Below are 18,386 nucleotides of genomic sequence, written 5' to 3'. Positions count from 1 at the left end.
TGGATTAAAGATCTAAATGTAAGACCAGAAACTATCAAACTCCTAGAGGAGAACATAGGCAAAACACTCTCCGACATAAATCACAGCAGGATCCTCTATGACCCACATCCCAGAATTTTAGAAATAAAAGCAAAAATAAACTAATGGGACCTAATGAAACTTAAAAGCTTTTGCACAACAAAGGAAACTATAAGCAAGGTGAAAAGAGAGCCCTCAGATTGGGAGAAAATAATAGCAAATGAAGCATCAGACAAAGGATTAATCTCAAAAATATACAAGCAACTCCTCCAGCTCAACTCCAGAAAAACAAATGAGCCAATCAAAAAATGGGCCAAAGAACTAGACAGACATTTCTCCACGGAAGACATACAGATGGCAAAAAAACACATGAAAAGATGTTCAACATCACTCATTATCAGAGAAATGCAAATCAAAACCACAATGAGGTACCATTACACGCCAGTCAGGATGGCTGCTATCCAAAAGTCTACAAGCAATAAATGCTGGAGAGGGTGTGGAGAAAAGGGAACCCTCTTACACTGTTGGTGGGAATGCAAATTAGTACAGCCACTATGGAAAACAGTGTGGAGATTTCTTAAAAACCTGGAACTAGAACTGCCATATGACCCAGCAATCCCACTTCTGGGCATACACACCAAGGAAACCAGATCTGAAAGAGACACGTGCACCCCAATGTTCATCACAGCACTGTTTATAATAGCCAGGACATGGAAGCAACCTAGATGCCCATCAGCAGACGAATGGATGAAGAAGCTGTGGTCATATACACCATGGAGTATTACTCAGCCATTAAAAAGAATTCATTTGAATCTGTTCTAATGAGATGCATGAAACTGGAGCCCATTATACAGAGCAAAGTAAGCCAGAAAGATAAAGACCATTACAGTATACTAACACATATATATGGAATTTAGAAAGATGGTAACGATAACCCTATATGCAAAACAGAAAAAGAGACTCAGATGTATAGAACAGACTTGTGGACTCTGTGGGAGAAGGCGAGGGTGGGATGTTTCAAGAGAACAGCATCGAAACATGTATATTATCTAGGGTGAAACAGATCACCAGCCCAGGTTGGATGCATGAGACATGTGCTCGGGCCTGGTGCACTGGGAAGACCCAGAGGGATCGGGTGGAGAGGGAGGTGGGAGGGGGGACCGGGATGGGGAATACATGTAAATCCATGGCTAATTCATTTCAATGTATGACAAAAACCACTGCAATGCTGTAAAGTAATTAGCCTCCAACTAATAAAAAAAAATGGAAAAAATAAATAAAAAATTTTAAAAAAAAAGAGAGAGAGAGAAAAAAAAGAAATGCACATGTGGTTTACCATTAGACAAATCCATCAATTTCATTCAGACTCATCTATGTAAAACAAGAAAATCCCAGGAAACTGAGAATACAAAAGAACGTTTTTCATATAAAAAACCTATCTCAGTAACTGCAGAAACAAAAAATTTTAGATGCCTTCCTAGAAAAAGAACAAAAAAAATCCACTATCAGGGATATTTTTAGAGTGCTCAATATTCTAGCTAATGGAATTAGACAAGAAAATGAAACAAAAGTTTTAAAATTAGAAGAGGAGAAGATAGAACTAAAACTGTCTTCACATCATAAAATAATCTACATAGTAAACTCAAGAAAGTCAAACCATCAACATGGATAAAAGTTTTAATATGCTGCACATAAAAGCCAAACATGAAAATTAAGGTTCTCTCTCTTAGCAATAATTCAGTAGAAAATATTTTAAAACTAAATATTAATCATATAACAAAAAAACCATAAAGTATTTAAGAATTAACCCAGTAAACAATGTACACTACTGCTACAAAAGAAATTTAAACCTTATACAAGACTTAATGAGATATGAATAAAGGAATATACCATTTTCATGTACAAATGATATATATAATTATAAAAACTCCATTCTCTCCTAAATTTATCATAAAATTAAATGCAGTTCTTTTTTTCTTTGGCCACGCCACTATAAGATATTAGTTTCCCAGCCAGGGATCAAAACCCTGTCCCTGTAGTGAAAGAGCAAAGTCTTAACCACTGGACTGCCAGGGAAGTTCCTAAATGCAGTTCTAATATTTAAAGTCCCAACCAAAGTTTCTGAGGAATTAGACAAAAGTACCTAAAAAATTCATAAAGAAAAAAGTAGCTAAGTGCATTTTGAAAGGAAAGGCAAAGAAGGTAACTGATCAGTAAGAGGCCATATTTATAAACACACAGCACCTACTAGAATATAAAGCCACAATAATAAAGAATATGGTAGTACAGCCAAAAGGGGTAAAAAGACACCAAAACAACAACAGACCCTGGCATACACGGTATTTGGTGTATGACAGATACAGCATCACAAAATAGGGAGGGGAGGATTTGTAATGACTTTTTCAGGTCTTGCATTCTCTCAAACAGATTCTTCCTGGTTTTTAGTTAGTTCTATATATGAAACTATTCCTATTTTAAAATCTATATCATATTAATGACATAATTTAAACACCTTGCTTCCTTTCTTTTACTTCTGTACCATTCCAAAGAAGCCTATTTGAAAAACCTAACCCTTTGAAGTCTTTTCTTTCTCAATTTCTCTGTCTCTCTCTTTATTTATGTATTTATTTTTCCGTGAAAATGTTTAATTTGGAGAAATCGCTGTTTTCTCATACAATTGATACCGATGGGGAAAACAGATTATTCCAATGATCTTTAGAGTTGCATCCGCCACTGGTGACTTGGGAAAACAATTTCTGCAGCGACTCATACTCAAGCTACCCACGTGTATATGTGTGCGTCTGTGTATGTGTGTGTGTATTTACATGTATGTATATATTGTATGCTGCTGCTGCTGCTAAGTCACTTCAGTCATGTCTGACTCTGTGCGACCCCATAGACGGCAGCCCACCAGGCTCCTCTGTCCCTGGGATTCTCCAGGCAAGAATACTGGAGTGGATTGCCATTTCCTTCTCCATATATATTGTATACCTACCCAGAAGTATACAGACACATACATACATGTGTATACACATGGGTGTTCCCTCAAGCAAAAAATATATTAAAATATCTCTGGTTTAAGGTGCCCCAGTATTCCCCTCAACACTATATACTAACACCGTGTCTTCACTTGAGTTCATGCTATGAGGCATTAGTATGGAGCCTCATAATTCTTCAATTAAATTTTTTCATAATTTTTCATAAAATTTTCAAATAAGATGTAATAGAGTTGAAGGAGTAAAGAAAGGTTTCCTGTTTAGTTGCTAAGTTGTGTCCGACTCTTTGTGACCCCATGGACTATAGCCTGCCAGGCTCCTCTGTCCATGGGATTTTCTCCAGGCAAGAATACTGGAGTGGCTTGCCATTCCCTCCTGCATCTGTCTCTCTCTTTAAACAGAAGAACCCACCTGCCAATGCAGGAAATTGGGTTCAATCCCTGGGTTGGGAAGAGCCCTTGGAGAAGGAAATGGCAACCCACTCCAGTACTCTTGCCTGGGAAATCCCAGGGACAGAGGAGTCTGGTGGGCTACAGCCTAAGGAGTTGCGAAAGAGTTGGACATGACTTAGAGATTAAACAATAACAATGTTACTTTATTGATACTTCTCCTGGATTGCATAAAAGAACTTTTACATAGAGGAAATATAAAATATTCAAAATAATAAACAAAGAGAAAACATTTTGTTTCAAACCTAATCTTAAAATAAGAAAGCAAAACCGAAAGTGATAAGAATATACATTAGGATTATATATGTGAAGGGCACTAATAATGCTGGGAAACAACATTAATATTTTAACAGACTAAATTAAAATATTATACTTACTGAAGTATTAGTGTAACCAATCGAATAGCTTCAACAGCAACATCATATTCCTTATCAAGTGTCATTGATACAATGCGATCCTGAAGAAAAATTATAAGTCAAACCAACCACGAACAGAAAAGAAGCTGAGACAGATCTGAGATAATGTTTTGGGGGAAGATGATGGAAGACTAATGATAGATTAGTTTAATAATGATTAGATTAGATGGAAAGTTTTCCTTTTTAAATCTTATCATCATGGTCCTATGCACACACAGGAGGTGTTGTAAATGTTTATAATTTTCATCAACTAGCATTCTCTAACAAAGAGACAAACCTTACCTTGCAAAATCAATATAACTATAAAGAGATGTCCAGGAAAAAAATATTATTTTAAGCAGGAGAGCTTTCCATTGAAGGTAATAAATAAGAAATCATGTTGGTAATATCTTTTATAGAGCAGAGATTCATCTATTTAATACAGGTCTGTTTAAAGAATATGTAGTAAAGAATATGAGCTACACTGGTATGGTAATGCCATTTGCTAAGCTAGCTATAACAAGCATTTTTAAAGCGAAAAAGAAAAGAAGTTAAGCATTCTTACCTTGAACCGGTTAGTGAATAGCTCCAATTTGGGGAATAATTCTCTATTGGTATACAGACTTTGTAGAGCTTTCAAACACTTCAGTCTGACTTCGCCTTGCTTCAGAAATACAAATAAAACCAAAACAGTCAATTCCATGTCACAAAAGTTAGATTTTCACAAAAGTTAGATTTTCAAGTCTATATGAGGACTAGTGATTTTCAGCTTAACCATTCAATTTATTTCACACTGTAATTTGACATAAGGCAGAACCGAGTAATTATATTGTACTTACATTTAACTAAAAATGCACTAAAACCCCTTAGTTAGGTGAGAGTACGCCTACACCTTTTTCAAATGTGTATCAATTCTGGTTCAACATGAAATATTTCCTACAATCATACTGTAGCACAGTGAGATAATTTTTAGCTTATGATTTTAATAAAAGAAGGGTATGCTAATTTCTCCTTTCTGCAAAAAAAAAAAAAAAAAAACTAACTTCATAATAAAGTATTATCACTCATTTATTAGCAAACATTTACTAAATGTCTTTTATATTCCAGAAACAGCAGTTAGGAAAACATGATAAAGGGAAGAATGTTTAAAACAAGGGCAAAATGATAGTCATGTGTCCTGGGGTTGCTCTTTACTAGGGAAATATAATAAAACCATTAACTTGGAGTAGATGTTGGTAATCAAAATGCATTCAGGATCACATGGAAACTTAGCCAATCCAAATGATTCAAAAGAGAACGAAATTTCTATGTTCAAAAAGCAACATGTTCCACGGTGGGCGTCCAAATTTTGGAATCAGACAAAGCTAGATTTCCAATTCTATGTGTCATTAGAGAGATGGTAAGTACACTAAAACCATCCCCAAGAAAAAGAAATGCAAAAAGGCAAAATGATTGTCTGAGGAGGCCTTACAAACAGCTGAGAAAAGAAAAGGGAAAGGCAAAAGAGAAATGGAAAGCTATATCTATCTGAAGGCAGAGTTCCAAAGAATAGCAAGGGGAGGTAAGAAAGCCTTCCTCAGGGATCAATGCAAAGAAATAGAGGACAACAGTAGAATGGGAAAGACTAGAGATGTCTCCAAGAAAATTAGAGATACCAAGGGAACATTTCATGCGAAGAAAGGCATAGTAAAGGACAGAAATGGTATGAACCTAACAGGAAGCAGAAGATATTAAGATGTGCCAAGAATACACAGAAGAACTATACAAAAAAGATCATGACCCAGATAACCACGATGGTGTAATCATTCAACTAAGAGTCAGACATCCTGGAGTGTGAAGTCAAGTGGGCCTTAGGAAGCATCACTATGAACAAAGCTAGTGGAGGTGACGGAATTTCAGCTAAGCTATTTCAAACCCTAAAAAATGATGCTGTTAAAGTGTTGCGCTCAATATGCCAGCAAATTTAGAAACTCAGCAGCGGACACAGGACTGGAAAAGGTCAGTTTTCATTCCAATCCCAAAGAAAGGCAATATCAAGAATGTTCAAACTACCACACAATTGCACTCATCTCACACGCTAGTAAAGAAATACTCAAAATTCTCCAAGCCAGGCTTCAACAGTATGTGAATCAAAAACTTCCAAATGTTCAAGCTAGATTTATATAAGGCAGAGGAACCAGAGATCAAATTGCCAACACTCATTGCATCATAGAAAAAGCAAGAGAATTCCAGAAAAACATCTACTTCTGTTTCATTGACTATGCTAAAGCCTTTGACTGTGTGAATCACAACAAACTGTGGAAAATTCTTAAAGAGATGGGAATACCAGACAACTTTACCTGCCTGCTCAGAAATCTATATGCAGGTCAAGAAGCAACAGTTAGAACTGGACATGGAACAACAGACCAGTTCCAAATTGGGAAAAGAGCATATCAAGGCTGTATACTGTCACCCTGCTTATTTAACTTATATGCAGAGTACATCATGAGAAATGCTGGGCTGGATGAAGCACAAGCTGGAATCAACACTGCTGAGAGAAATATCAATAACCTCAGATATGCAGATGACACCACCCTTATGGCAGAAAGTGAAGAAGAACTAAAGAGTCTTTTGATGAAAGTGAAAGAGGAGAGTGAAAAAGTTGACTTAAAACTCAATATTCAGAAAACTAAGATGACGGCATCCGGTCCCATTACTTCATGTCAAATAGATGGGGAAACAATGGAAACAGTGACAGACTTTATTTTCTTGGGCTCCAAAATTACTGCAGATGGTGACTGCAGCCATGAAATTAAAAGACGCTTTCTCCTTGGGAGAAAAGCTGTGACTAACCTAGACAGCATATTAAAAAGCAGAGACATTACTTTGTCGACAAAGGTCCCTCTAGTCAAAGCTATTGTTTTTCCAGTAGTCATGTATGGATGCGAGAGTTGGATCATAAAGAAAACAGAGCACCAAAGAACTGATACTTTTCAACTATGGTGTTGGAGCAGACTCTTTAGAGTCACTTGGACTGCAAGAGATCAAACCAGTCAATGCTGAAGGAAATCAGTCCTGAATATTCACTGGAAGGACTGAAGCTGAGGTTGAAGCTCCAATACTTGAGCCACCTGATGTGAAGAACTGACTCGTTGGAAAAGATCCTGATGCTGGGAAAGATTGAAGGCAGGAGGAGAAGGGGGCAACAGAGGATGAGGTGGTTGGATGGCATCATCAACTCGATTGACATGAGTTTGAACAGGCTCTGAGAGTTGGTGATGACGGACAGGGAGGCCTGGGGTGCTGCAGTCCATGGGGTTGCAAAGGGTTGGACGCAAGTGAGAGACTGAACTGAAGTACACTAATCATTCTGATACTAGGTTTCTCAGTTATAAAATATGCTTCTGAGTTCATACAGTTGTTTCAAAATTTGAATGCAGAGGTATGCTGGTAAAAGTTTTAACAACAAGCTCTGGGAATGGGGCCCTGAACTGTTCCATTTACAGATTTCTGTGATGTGATTACTCCCTCCACAGCCAATTTCAAGATACCAATCCTGAACTGATATAAATGAACAGATATGCACTGAAAGCTGATTCAAGGTAGCTCAAGCACACCACTGTGAGATATGCTTGTTGGTCAAGTCTCTAGCACAGAGAAGGTATCCGTGGTAGTTGCTGTTGATGACCTGCCCAGATGTCCAAATCCTAATATACACGGCTAATCTTCCCACTTCCTTCTGTATTGACAGCTAATGGAGGTTATCTGCATCTCTCTCGAGAACTGACCATGGCTGGAAAGAACCACCTAGTACAGAGATTCCTATGCTCTACTTTGCCTTTGCCTCCTTCAGGATGAAGTTCATAGCCATTGGGGAATAATACAGGAGGGTAAAAGAGCCCAATCTCCTTGTCTCAGGACAGGATAACCTCTGAGGTGCAGTTTATTCTTCAAAGTTCCTTCTGAGGTGATGCTCAGACAAAACTTCTCCTAAAGCCACATTTCTGTCAGTGTCTCCTACTTTATCCTATATCCTCATTTACTTACAGGTCTCTCCTGAGAATATAAACTTCAATGTATCTCTAGCACAAAAATATTTGACCAAGGCTGAGATTCTAGGGAATGTGACCTAAACAGCTGGTAGCAAGAGTGGTCCTTACAAGCAGACTTCTCTGATGGGATTCTGAAGATGGATCACTTGAAGGAAGAGCTACTATGAGGATGGACCCAATTACTGTTTGTAAGTGAAGTCAATGATAGTCTCTGACATAGAAGAGCAGCCATTTGCTAATTCACTTATACATGAAAGGAGATATGCACTTAGCTTGTACAACATGACAAGCATTTGATGGATAACGTTGTAAACAATAACTATAAGGACTATGGAAGTGGGTGGCTGTCACTGAGAGTGCTGAAGAGAGAAAATGACAGGCTAATTAATCACCAGTTTAAATCAACAAATGGCAACATTTAAGAGACTTTCATCTCCTGCAGATAAAGAGTTCATTATAGTGAAGACTAGACTGAGAACTCAATTTTAAGGGTGGCAGAATTTATGAGACATTGCATCTCAGGCAAGTCTATGCCAAAATCACAGTCATATAGGAAAGAAGTAGGAGTTCAAAGACTAGCTGGCAGATGTAGATAGAACCAAGAACTTGAAGTTTTCCATGAACATGTGGGTCTGCAAATAAGTCTCAAGTTCCCCTGGTAGAAGAGAGCATGCTTCTTCCACCTAACTATCCCCTTGAACATATGGAAACCTCAAGTGAAGCAACTACCTTAAGGACAATGCTAGTAGCTTTCTGCATGTTCTACACCAACCTTCCCTTATGGCCACAAGCTAAGGTCAAATTTCAGTATGGCCCAAGTGGGGAAGTAATAGGTCTGTTAAAGGAAGAGGGAGATTATACTTCTGTAAGTGCTACAGGAATGGGCCAATTTGAACAAATAAGAACCGAGAGTGGTTGCTAAGGGTACTGGATTAGGAATGGGAATATCAAACAAGATGAGAGTTTTTGGATATGGGGCACTCTTTCTTCCCTCAGAATTTAAGGCCCATGCAAATGGACTAACACTGCTGGATGACCTCTGGAAAAAGCAGTGGAGCATATTAAAGAAATAAGAGATCCAAGAATCATTGTGGCAGACTGTGAAGAAAGGCAATTAAAACACAGTGAAGTAAGCTATATAAAGGATCTACTGTATAAACTCAGAAGACCTACTTGTTGGGTATGTTCCTCAGGAGGGCCTGGACGATACTGTTTATCAAGGCAATAAAGAGGACTGGGGGCCCAGGCATTATTGAGAAACCACAAAATGGCTCTGTTCTGAAGTCTAGAGCTGGCAACAGAAGAGACTCAAATAGAATTCAGTTTCCATTCCAATAACAAAAATGATGATGAGATCACAGAATAGCAGAAACAAGGTAGCATCACCACACTAGCAGATGCAAGGTGGACATGATAACTCTTAACGGGCAGAGCAATGTCGAAGAGCAGCCCATGGGGTCTGTGGATATGGCTCATAAGACATGGTTTTCCTGGAGGCAAGATATATGAAAAGTCAACAAAAGTATCACATAATATGTATCCTTGATTACAAGAGATCAACAACAGATAGAAAAAGATTAAAGACAGCTGACCCAAGGTAAAATTATAACTCCAGATTTAAGATAGCAAGTAAGAAGTTTCTTTACATCTAAATTTCAAAATAAGGCCAAAAAACATGAAATTACTTTCACCCAATCAAGTTCACAGAGCAAATTATACATAGAACAAAGACATTAAACAAGTTTTATCCACACTTTGTTTGGTGATGCTTCCCAATCAAGTACCTCTCATACCAAATCTTTTTCTTTACCTATAACATAGCCTGCTTTCATTACAGGAACTTAACTAAATAACTTTAACAATAACTTAAACGAAAAACCCACCTGCAATTTTGGTAATTTTTCTCTTTTGGGACTCCATTATACTCTGAAGCTGCTGCTATCACAGAGCCTAAATGCTTTGTTGTTTTCCTATTACACAAAATCTTATTCAGACCTGAGTGCTATTTAACACAGTGCCTAACCCACTGTGTTGCTTGATAAATATTTTTTGAATGACTAACGATATAAAAATGAGAAAACAAAAAAGAAACACAGAAAAATAATTTGTTAAGGGAGAGGGAATGCGTTGTTTGTCAGAGACACAAAAATATTAAAGTTTTTGCAATTAAATTATTATTAAATTAAATTATTATTTAAATTAAATTATTTTTGAAAAATGTCAAGAGCTACAAGTATTATAAAAAAGACGGTATGATTTCATAATGGGTTGTATTTAAAGGGACAGTTTTCATACTTATAGGAGAAAATGTTGATTGTTATTAAAATGCATACATATAATATGAACACCCCAATGGGAATACTGTGAAAGAGTTCAGTTCAGTTCAGACACACAGTGGTGTCCAACTCTTTGCGACCCTATGGACTGCAGCACGCCTGGCTTCCCTATCCATAACCAAGTCCCAAACCTTGCTCAAACTCATGTCCATCGAGTTAGTAATGCCATCCAACCATCTCATCTTTCTGTCGTCCCCTTCTCCTCCTGCCTTTAATCTTTCCCACCATCAGGGTCTTTTCTAATGAGTCACTTCTTTGCATCAGGTAGCCAAATATTGGAGCTTCAGCATCAGTCCTTTCAATGAATATTCAGGACCGATTTCCTTTAGGATGGACTGGTTGGATCTCCTTGCAGTCCAAGGGACTCTCAAGAGTCTTCAATGCCACAGTTCAAAAGCGCTCAGCTTTCTTTATAGTCCAGCTCTCACATCTGTACGACTACTTGAAAAACCAAAGCCTTGACTAGATGGACTTTTGTTGGCAAAGTGACGTCTCTGCTTTTTAATATGCTGTCTAGGTTGGTCATAGCTTTTCTTCCAAAGAGCAAGCGTCTTTTAATTTCATGGCTGCAGTCACCATCTGCAGTGATTTTGGAGCCCCCCAAAATAAAGTCTGTCACTGTTTTCATTGTTTCCACATCTATTTGCCATGAAGTGATAGGACTGGAAGGCATAATCTTAGTTTTCTGAATGCTGGGTTTTAATCCAGCTTTTTCACTCTTCCTTTTCACTTTCATCAAGAGGCTCTTTAGTTCTTCGCTTCCTGCCATTAGTGTGGTGTCATCTGTGTATCTGAGGTTATTGACATTTCTCCCAGGAACTTGATTCCAGCTTGAGCTTCAACCAGTCCAGCATTTCACATGATGTACTCTACATATAAGTTAAATAAGCAGGGTGACACTATACATCCTTGATGTACATAGTAGCTCTGTGAAGAATGAAGTTACTCATAGAAGGCAATCCACATGTTTTTGTGGATGAGGCCCTTTAGACCATTTAAGGTGCTGATAATCTTATCACTGGGTGGGTCCTATCACTGAGTATGTAATAGGCATTAACATTTTGGCTGTGTATAGTACTGACCACCACCACTGCCTCACAGGGTATCTACAACAAGGACAAATTCAAGCACAATGGGACGGGTGCGCTCCTAACCAACTCCAGAGCTGTCCAAATCATGGTACACTGTTCAACAAAAATACTAAATCTATGGTGGGGAAAAGGACATCATTCTGTTAATTCAAGATACTACAAGCAGTCCAATCTGGCCCATAAGGAAGGCCTCCAGAGACTAGAGGTTGACAGATTACCAAAGGATAAACGTGGAAGTTTGAGCTTTTGCCCCAGCAGCTTCTGGTATTATCACCATCACTGAGACAGTGCAACCCATATGTGAAACAAGCAAGTTGTGACTGATCTGGCTAAGGCTTTTTACTTGATCCCTTTGCAGAATCAGGTCATGACCAATTTTCGTTCACACTGAACAGCCTACAGTATATTTCTACTGCACTCCTGCAGGGATACCTGAATCATTCTGCAATATGCTACCAGAGGGCAGGGCTTGATCTTCAATAAGCCCAAGTGCCCACAGAAATTTTAGCCATCCCTTAATTAATGACATGGCTACAGTGCTCCTAATGACATGAAGGCTACAGTGCTGTACGGGGCCACTGACACTGAATGATTAGTACCAATTTGACTATAAATCCAGATAAAATCTAGGCCCTAGGCACAGAAAAATCGCAGGTGCAATTTCTAAGGCTCAGGGCTCAAAAACAACATTGTGGCATGGTTTACTGACAGTTCTGTGAAACAAAGGCAGATAAATCCTGCTAGGTTGCAGCCACCATCTGGACCAGTGTATGGCTATCTTTTGACTATCAGGTGTCAGCACTTCAATAGGCCAAGCTCTGCACTATGGTAATAGCAGTGCAGGTCACCCCTACTACCATTCTTTGTAACATTTTTCACCAACAAGCTGTTTGTTGCCAATGACCTAGCCATCTGGTCAGGCAAATGGTAACTAAAAGACTGGATGGATCCCCCATATGGGAAAAAGAACTATGGCAGCAGCTTGCTCCCTGAGAAGAAAAACACATATGTCACTTATGTAGATACTCATGGCAAAGGATCTTCTCTTTATATTTATTGAAGTATAATGGATTTACAATATTATATTAGTCACAGGTGTATAACAGACAGAGTCAATATTTTATAGATTTATCCTCCATTTAAAGTTATAAAATATTGGCTATATTTTCTGCTTTGTACAGTATATCCTTGTAGTTTGTGCCTCTTAATTTCCTACTCCTTCTTGGCCCTCTTCACTTCCCTCTCCTCACAGGTAAACACTAGTTTGTTCTCTATATCTGTAAGTTGGCTTATTTTGTAATATTCATTCATTTCATTTTTAGGTATGTATTAACATGCAGTATTTTTCTCTGACTTTTCACTAAGTATAGTACTCCCCAGATCCATCCATGTTGTTGCAAATGGCAAAATTTCATATTATTATATGGCTGAGTAATATTCCATTGTATGTGTGTATATATAACACATCCTCTTTATCCATTCATATGTGGATGAACACAGGTTTCTTCCATATCTTAGTTATTGTAGATGATGCCATTATGAACACAGGAATGCATGCATCTTTTCAAATTAGTGTTTTCATTTTCTTTGGACATAAACCTAGGAGTAGAACTGCTATATCACATACATTTTCAGTTTTTTTAGAAACTGTCATGCTAGTTTTCACAGTGGCATCCATTCCCATGAACACTGTAGGCAGGTTTCATTTTCTCAACATCCTTGACAACACTTGTTACTTATGGTTACTTATGGTATTTTTGATGACCTGACATTTTGACAGGTATGAGGTGATATGTCATTGTGGTTTTGATTTGCATTCCTATGGTGATTAGTAATGTTGAGCATCTTTTTATGTGCTTGTCTGCCATCTGTATGTCTTTGGAAAAATGACTATTCAGATCTTCTGCCCATTTAAAAATCAGGTTGCTTGGTTTTTTGATATTGAGTTGTATGAGCTGTTTTTAACTCCTTATCCATCATATCATTTGCAAGTATTTTCTCTCTTTCAGTAGGCTGTCTCTTCATTTTGTTGATGGTTTCCTTTCAGTAGGTTGTCTTTTCATTTTGTAGATGGTTTCCTTTGGCAAAAGCTTTCCAAAATTTTTGAATTAGTTAGCTTCTATTTGATTATTTTTTACATTTGTTTCTTTGGCCTTAGGATATTGAGCCAAAAAAAATTGCTATAATTTATGTCAAAGAGTATCCTGCCTGTTTTCTTCTAGAAGTTTTGTACTTTTGGGTTACATTTAGGTCTTTAATCTATTTTGAATTTATTTTTGTATATGGTGTGGGAAAATGTTCTAATTTTATTTGCATATAGCTGTCCACCTTTCCCTACACCACTTATTTTAGAGACTGTATCTTCTCCATTGTAGTCTTGCCTACTTTGTTGTAGATTAATTGACTTTATTTTGGGGTTCTCTACTCTGTTCTATTTATCTGTGTGTCTGTTTTAGTGTCAGTAGCATACTTTGATTATGGTAGCACTGTAGTGTAGTCTGAAGTCAGGGAGCATGATATCTCCAGCTTTGTTCTTTTTTGTAAAGGCAGCTTTGATTATTCAGGGTATTTTGTAATGCCACACACATCTTAGGATGATTTGTTCTACTTATGTGATAAATGACATGAGTATTTTGATACAGACTGCAATGTGTAGACTGTTTTCAGTAGTATAACCATCTTAGTATTCTTTCAGTCTGAGAACAAGGAATATCTTTCCATTTTTTGTATCATTTATGATCTTCAACAATATTTTATAATTTTCAGAGTACAGGTCTTAGCTGGAGTAACAGGCAAGTTTGATCTTGGAGAACAAAATGAATCAGTGCAAAGGCTAACAGAATTCTGCCAAGAGAATGCACTGGTCATAGCAAATACCCTTTTTCAACAACACAAGAGATGACTTTACACATGGACATTACCAAATGGCCAAATACTGAAATCAAACTGGTTACATTCTCTGTAGCTGAAGATGGAGAAACTGTATACAGTCAGTAAAAACAAGACCTGGAGCTGACTGTGGCTTAGATCATCAACTTCTCATAGCAAAATTTAGGCTTAAACTAAAGAAAGTGGGGAAAACCACTAGGCTGGCCAGGTACGACTTAAAGAGAAAGTGAAAGTTGCTCAGTCGTGTCCGACTCTTTGTGACCCCATGGACTTAGTGCATGGAATTCTCCAGGCCAGAATACTGGAGTGGGTAGCCTTTCCTTTCTTCAGGGGATGTTCCCAACCCAGGGATCGAACCCAGGTCTCCCACATTGCGGGCAGATTCTTTACCAGCTGAGCCACAAGGGAACCCCAAGAATAATGGAGTGGGTAGCCCATGCCTTCTCCAGGGGATCTTCCCAACCCAGGAATTGAACTGGGGTCTCCTGTATCACATGCAGACTCTTAACCAACTGAGCTATGAGGGAAGCCCACGACTTAAATCAAGTCCCCTGTGACTATGCAGTGGAGGTAACAAATAGATTCAAGGGATTAGAAATTGTAAACAGTGTACCTGAAGAACTATGGATGGAGGTCTATAATATTGTACAGGAGGTAGCGAACAAAACCATCCCAAAGAAAAAGAAAACCAAGAAGGCAAAGTGGTTATTTGAGGAGGCCTTACAAATAGCTAAAGAAAAGAAAAGATGTGAAAAAGGGAAAGGAATATCCAACTAAATGCAGATTTCCAAAGAACAGCAAGGAGAGACAAGAAGGCTTTCTTCAATTAATAGTGTATAAAACAACAGAAGGGGAAAGACTAGATATCTCTTCAGGAAAATTGTGGCTATCAAGGGAACATTTTGCCCAAAGATGGGCACAATAAAAGTCATAAATGGTAGATACCTAGTAGATGCTGAAGAGATCAAGAAGAGATGGAAAGAATACATTGAAGAACTGTACAAAAAAGATCCAATGAACCTGATTACTATGATGGTGTGGCCAGCCACACAGAGCCAGACATTCTGAAGACTGAAGTCAAGTGGACCTTAAAAAGCACTGCTGTTAATAAAGCTAGTGGATGCAATGGAATTCCAGTAGAACTATTCACAACCTTAAAGGATGATGCCATCAAGGTGTTGCATTCAATATGTCAGCAAATCTGAAAGACCCAGCAGTGGCTACAGGGCTGGAAAAAGTCAATTCTCACCCCATTTCCCAAGAAGGGTAGTAACTAAAGAATGTACTGACCACTGGACAATTGCAGTCATTTCCCATGCTAGTAAGGTCATGCTTAAAATCTTAAACGTTAGGCTTCAGCATTATGAGAGCCAAGAACTTTCAGATGTCCAAGCTGGGTTTAGAAAAGGAAGAGACACCAGAGATCAAATTGCCAACACTTGCTGGATCACAGGGAAAGCTAGAGAATTCCAGAAAAACATCTACCTGTTTCATCAACTATGCCAGAGCCTTTGACTGTGAGGATCATAATAAACTGTGGAAACTTCCTAAAGAAATGGGAATACCAGACCATCTTACCTGTCTCCAGAGAAATCTGTATGTGGCGAAGAAGCAACATGTAGCAGCATGTGTGGAACAACTGATTGGTTCGAGACTGAGAAAGAAGTATGACAGGGCTGTCTGCCGTCACCCTGTTTGTTTAATCTATACGTTGAGAACGTCATGAGAAATGCTAGCCTGGATGAGTTACAAGCCGGAATCAAGATAAGTGGGAGAAACATCAACAACCTCAGATATGCAGATGATACCACTCTCATGGCAGAAAGTGAAGAGGAATTAAAGAGACTCATGAGGGTGAAAGAGGAGAGTGAAAGACCTGGCTTAAAACTAAATATTAAACTAAGATCATGGCATTTGGGCCCATTACTTCATAGCGAATAGGGAAAAGGTGGAAGTAGCCCTCTTCTTGGGCTTTAAAATCACTGCAGATGGTGACTCCAGTCATGAAATCAGGACACTTGTTTCTTGGTAGGAAAACTATGACAAACCTAGACAGTGCGTTGAAAAGCAGAGACATTACTCTGACATAGGTTCATATAGTCAAGGCTATGGTCTTCCCAGTGGTCACATATGGTTGTGAGAGCTGGACTGTAAAGAAGATGGACAACCAAAGAATTGCTGCCTTTGAACCATGGTGCTGGAGAAGACTCCTGAGACTCCCCTGGACAGCAACAAGAACAAACCAGTCAATCTGAAGGGAAATCAACCCCGACTAGTTGTTGGAAGGACTGAGGCTGAAGTTGAAACTCCAGTATTATGGTCACCTGATGTGAACAGCTGACTCACTGGAAAAGTCCCTGATGCTGAGAAAGATTGAGAGGAAGAGAAGAAGGTGTCAGAGGAGATGGCTGGATGGCATCACTATGCAATGGATATGAACTTGGGCAAACCTCAGGAGGTGGTGAGAGACAGAGAGGCCTGGTGTGCAGCAGTCCATGGGGTCGCAAAGAGTTGGACACGACTGGGCGAATGAACAACAGCAGCAACAGGTCTTTCATCTCCTTGCTTAAGTTTATTCCTAGGTATCTTATTTTTTTAATGTAATTACAAGATATAATTGATTTATAGTGTTATGTTAGTTTCAGATGTAGAACAAAGTTAATCAGTTATAGATATACATACACCCACTCTTTTTCAGATTTTTCCTCATTATAGGCCATTACAAAGTATTGAGTAGAATTCTACATGCTCTACTATAGAGTTCTGTGCTCCTGTATAGATCGTTATTAGTTATCTGTTTTATATACAGTAGTGTATATACATCAAGCCCAATGCTCCAATTTACTCTTCTTCTCCCTTACCCCCTTGTAATCATGTTTGGTTTCTATGCCTGCAATTATTTCTGGTTTTTTTTTTTTCATTTATTTTTATTAGTTGGAGACTAATTACTTTACAATATTGTAGTGGTTTTTGTCATACAATGACATGAATCAGCCATGGAGTTACATGTATTCCCCATCCCGATCCCCCCTCCCACCTCCCTCTCTACCCGATCCCTCTGGGTCTTCCCAGTGCACCAGCCCCGAGCACTTGTCTCATGCATCCAACCTGGGCTGGTGATCTGTTTCACCCTAGATAATATACATGTTTCAATGCTGTTCTCTCGAAACATCCCACCCTCGCCTTCTGTTTTGTGGAGAAGTTCACTTGTACTCTTCAAAAATTTATTTTTAAAATTAATTGAAAGATAATTACTTTACAATACTGTGATGGTTTCTGCCATACATCAACATGGATCAGTTATATGTATACATGTCTCCTCCCTCTTGAACCTCCCTCCTATGTCCCTCCCCATTTGACCCCTCTAGGTTGTCATAGAGTCCTGACTTTGGGTTCCCTGCATTATACAGTAAATTCCCACTGGTTATCTATTTTACATATGGTAATATATATGTTTCAATGCCACTCTCTCAAATCATCCCACTCTCTCCTTTCCCCAGTGTCTAAAAGTCTGTCCTTTATGTCTGCATCTCCTTCACTGCCCTGCAAATAGGATCAACATTACCATTTTCCTAGATTCCATATGTATGCATTAATATAAAGTATTGGTCTTTCTGTCTTATTTCACTCTGTATAATAGGTTACAGGTTCATCCACTTCATTAGCATTGACTCAAACGTGTTCCCTTTTCACAGCTGAACAGTATTCCATTGTGTATATGGACTACTACTTCCTTATCCATTCACCTGTTGACGGACATCTAGGTTGCTTCCATGTCCTAGCTAATGTAAATGTGCTGCAATTAACATGGGTGTATTCCCCTTTTAGATTCCACATATAAACAGTACCACATGATATTTGTCTTCCTCTGATTTACTTCACTCTGTATGACAATCTCTAGGTCCATCCATGTTGCTGCAAATGGCATTTTTCCATTATTTTTTATGGCTTAGTAATATTGTATTGTATACATGTACCACATCTTTATTCATTCCTCTGTTGATGAACACATAGCTTGCTTCCCATATCCTGCCTATTGTAAACACTGCTGCAATGAACACTGGGGTGCAAGTATCTTTTCAAATTATGTTTTTTTCTGGATATATGCCCAGGAGTTGGACTGCAGGATTATAAGGTATCTCTATATATAGATATAGCTCTCTATATAATAGATAAATCTC

The 18,386-nt window shown here is 38.4% G+C and overlaps 1 protein-coding gene across 5 annotated transcripts in view; it reads right to left on the bottom strand.

Moving 5' to 3' along the window:
* The window catches only part of STAG1 (STAG1 cohesin complex component), a 505,242-nt gene that overhangs the window by 102,247 nt on the left and 384,609 nt on the right, over positions 1-18,386 (bottom strand). For all 5 annotated transcript variants that reach the window (XM_070466701.1, XM_070466702.1, XM_070466703.1 and 2 more), the window contains 2 exons: positions 4,424-4,522; positions 3,841-3,920 (listed from right to left, as the gene is read on the bottom strand). In XM_070466701.1, coding sequence (XP_070322802.1) covers positions 3,841-3,920; positions 4,424-4,522 — 179 coding nt within the window. The remainder of the gene's footprint in view (positions 1-3,840; positions 3,921-4,423; positions 4,523-18,386) is intronic.

The sequence above is a fragment of the Odocoileus virginianus genome, chromosome 4, assembly GCF_023699985.2.
Source record: "Odocoileus virginianus isolate 20LAN1187 ecotype Illinois chromosome 4, Ovbor_1.2, whole genome shotgun sequence".
In the NCBI taxonomy this organism is placed as follows: domain Eukaryota; kingdom Metazoa; phylum Chordata; class Mammalia; order Artiodactyla; family Cervidae; genus Odocoileus; species Odocoileus virginianus.
This window is presented reverse-complemented; position numbering and strand designations above follow the sequence as displayed.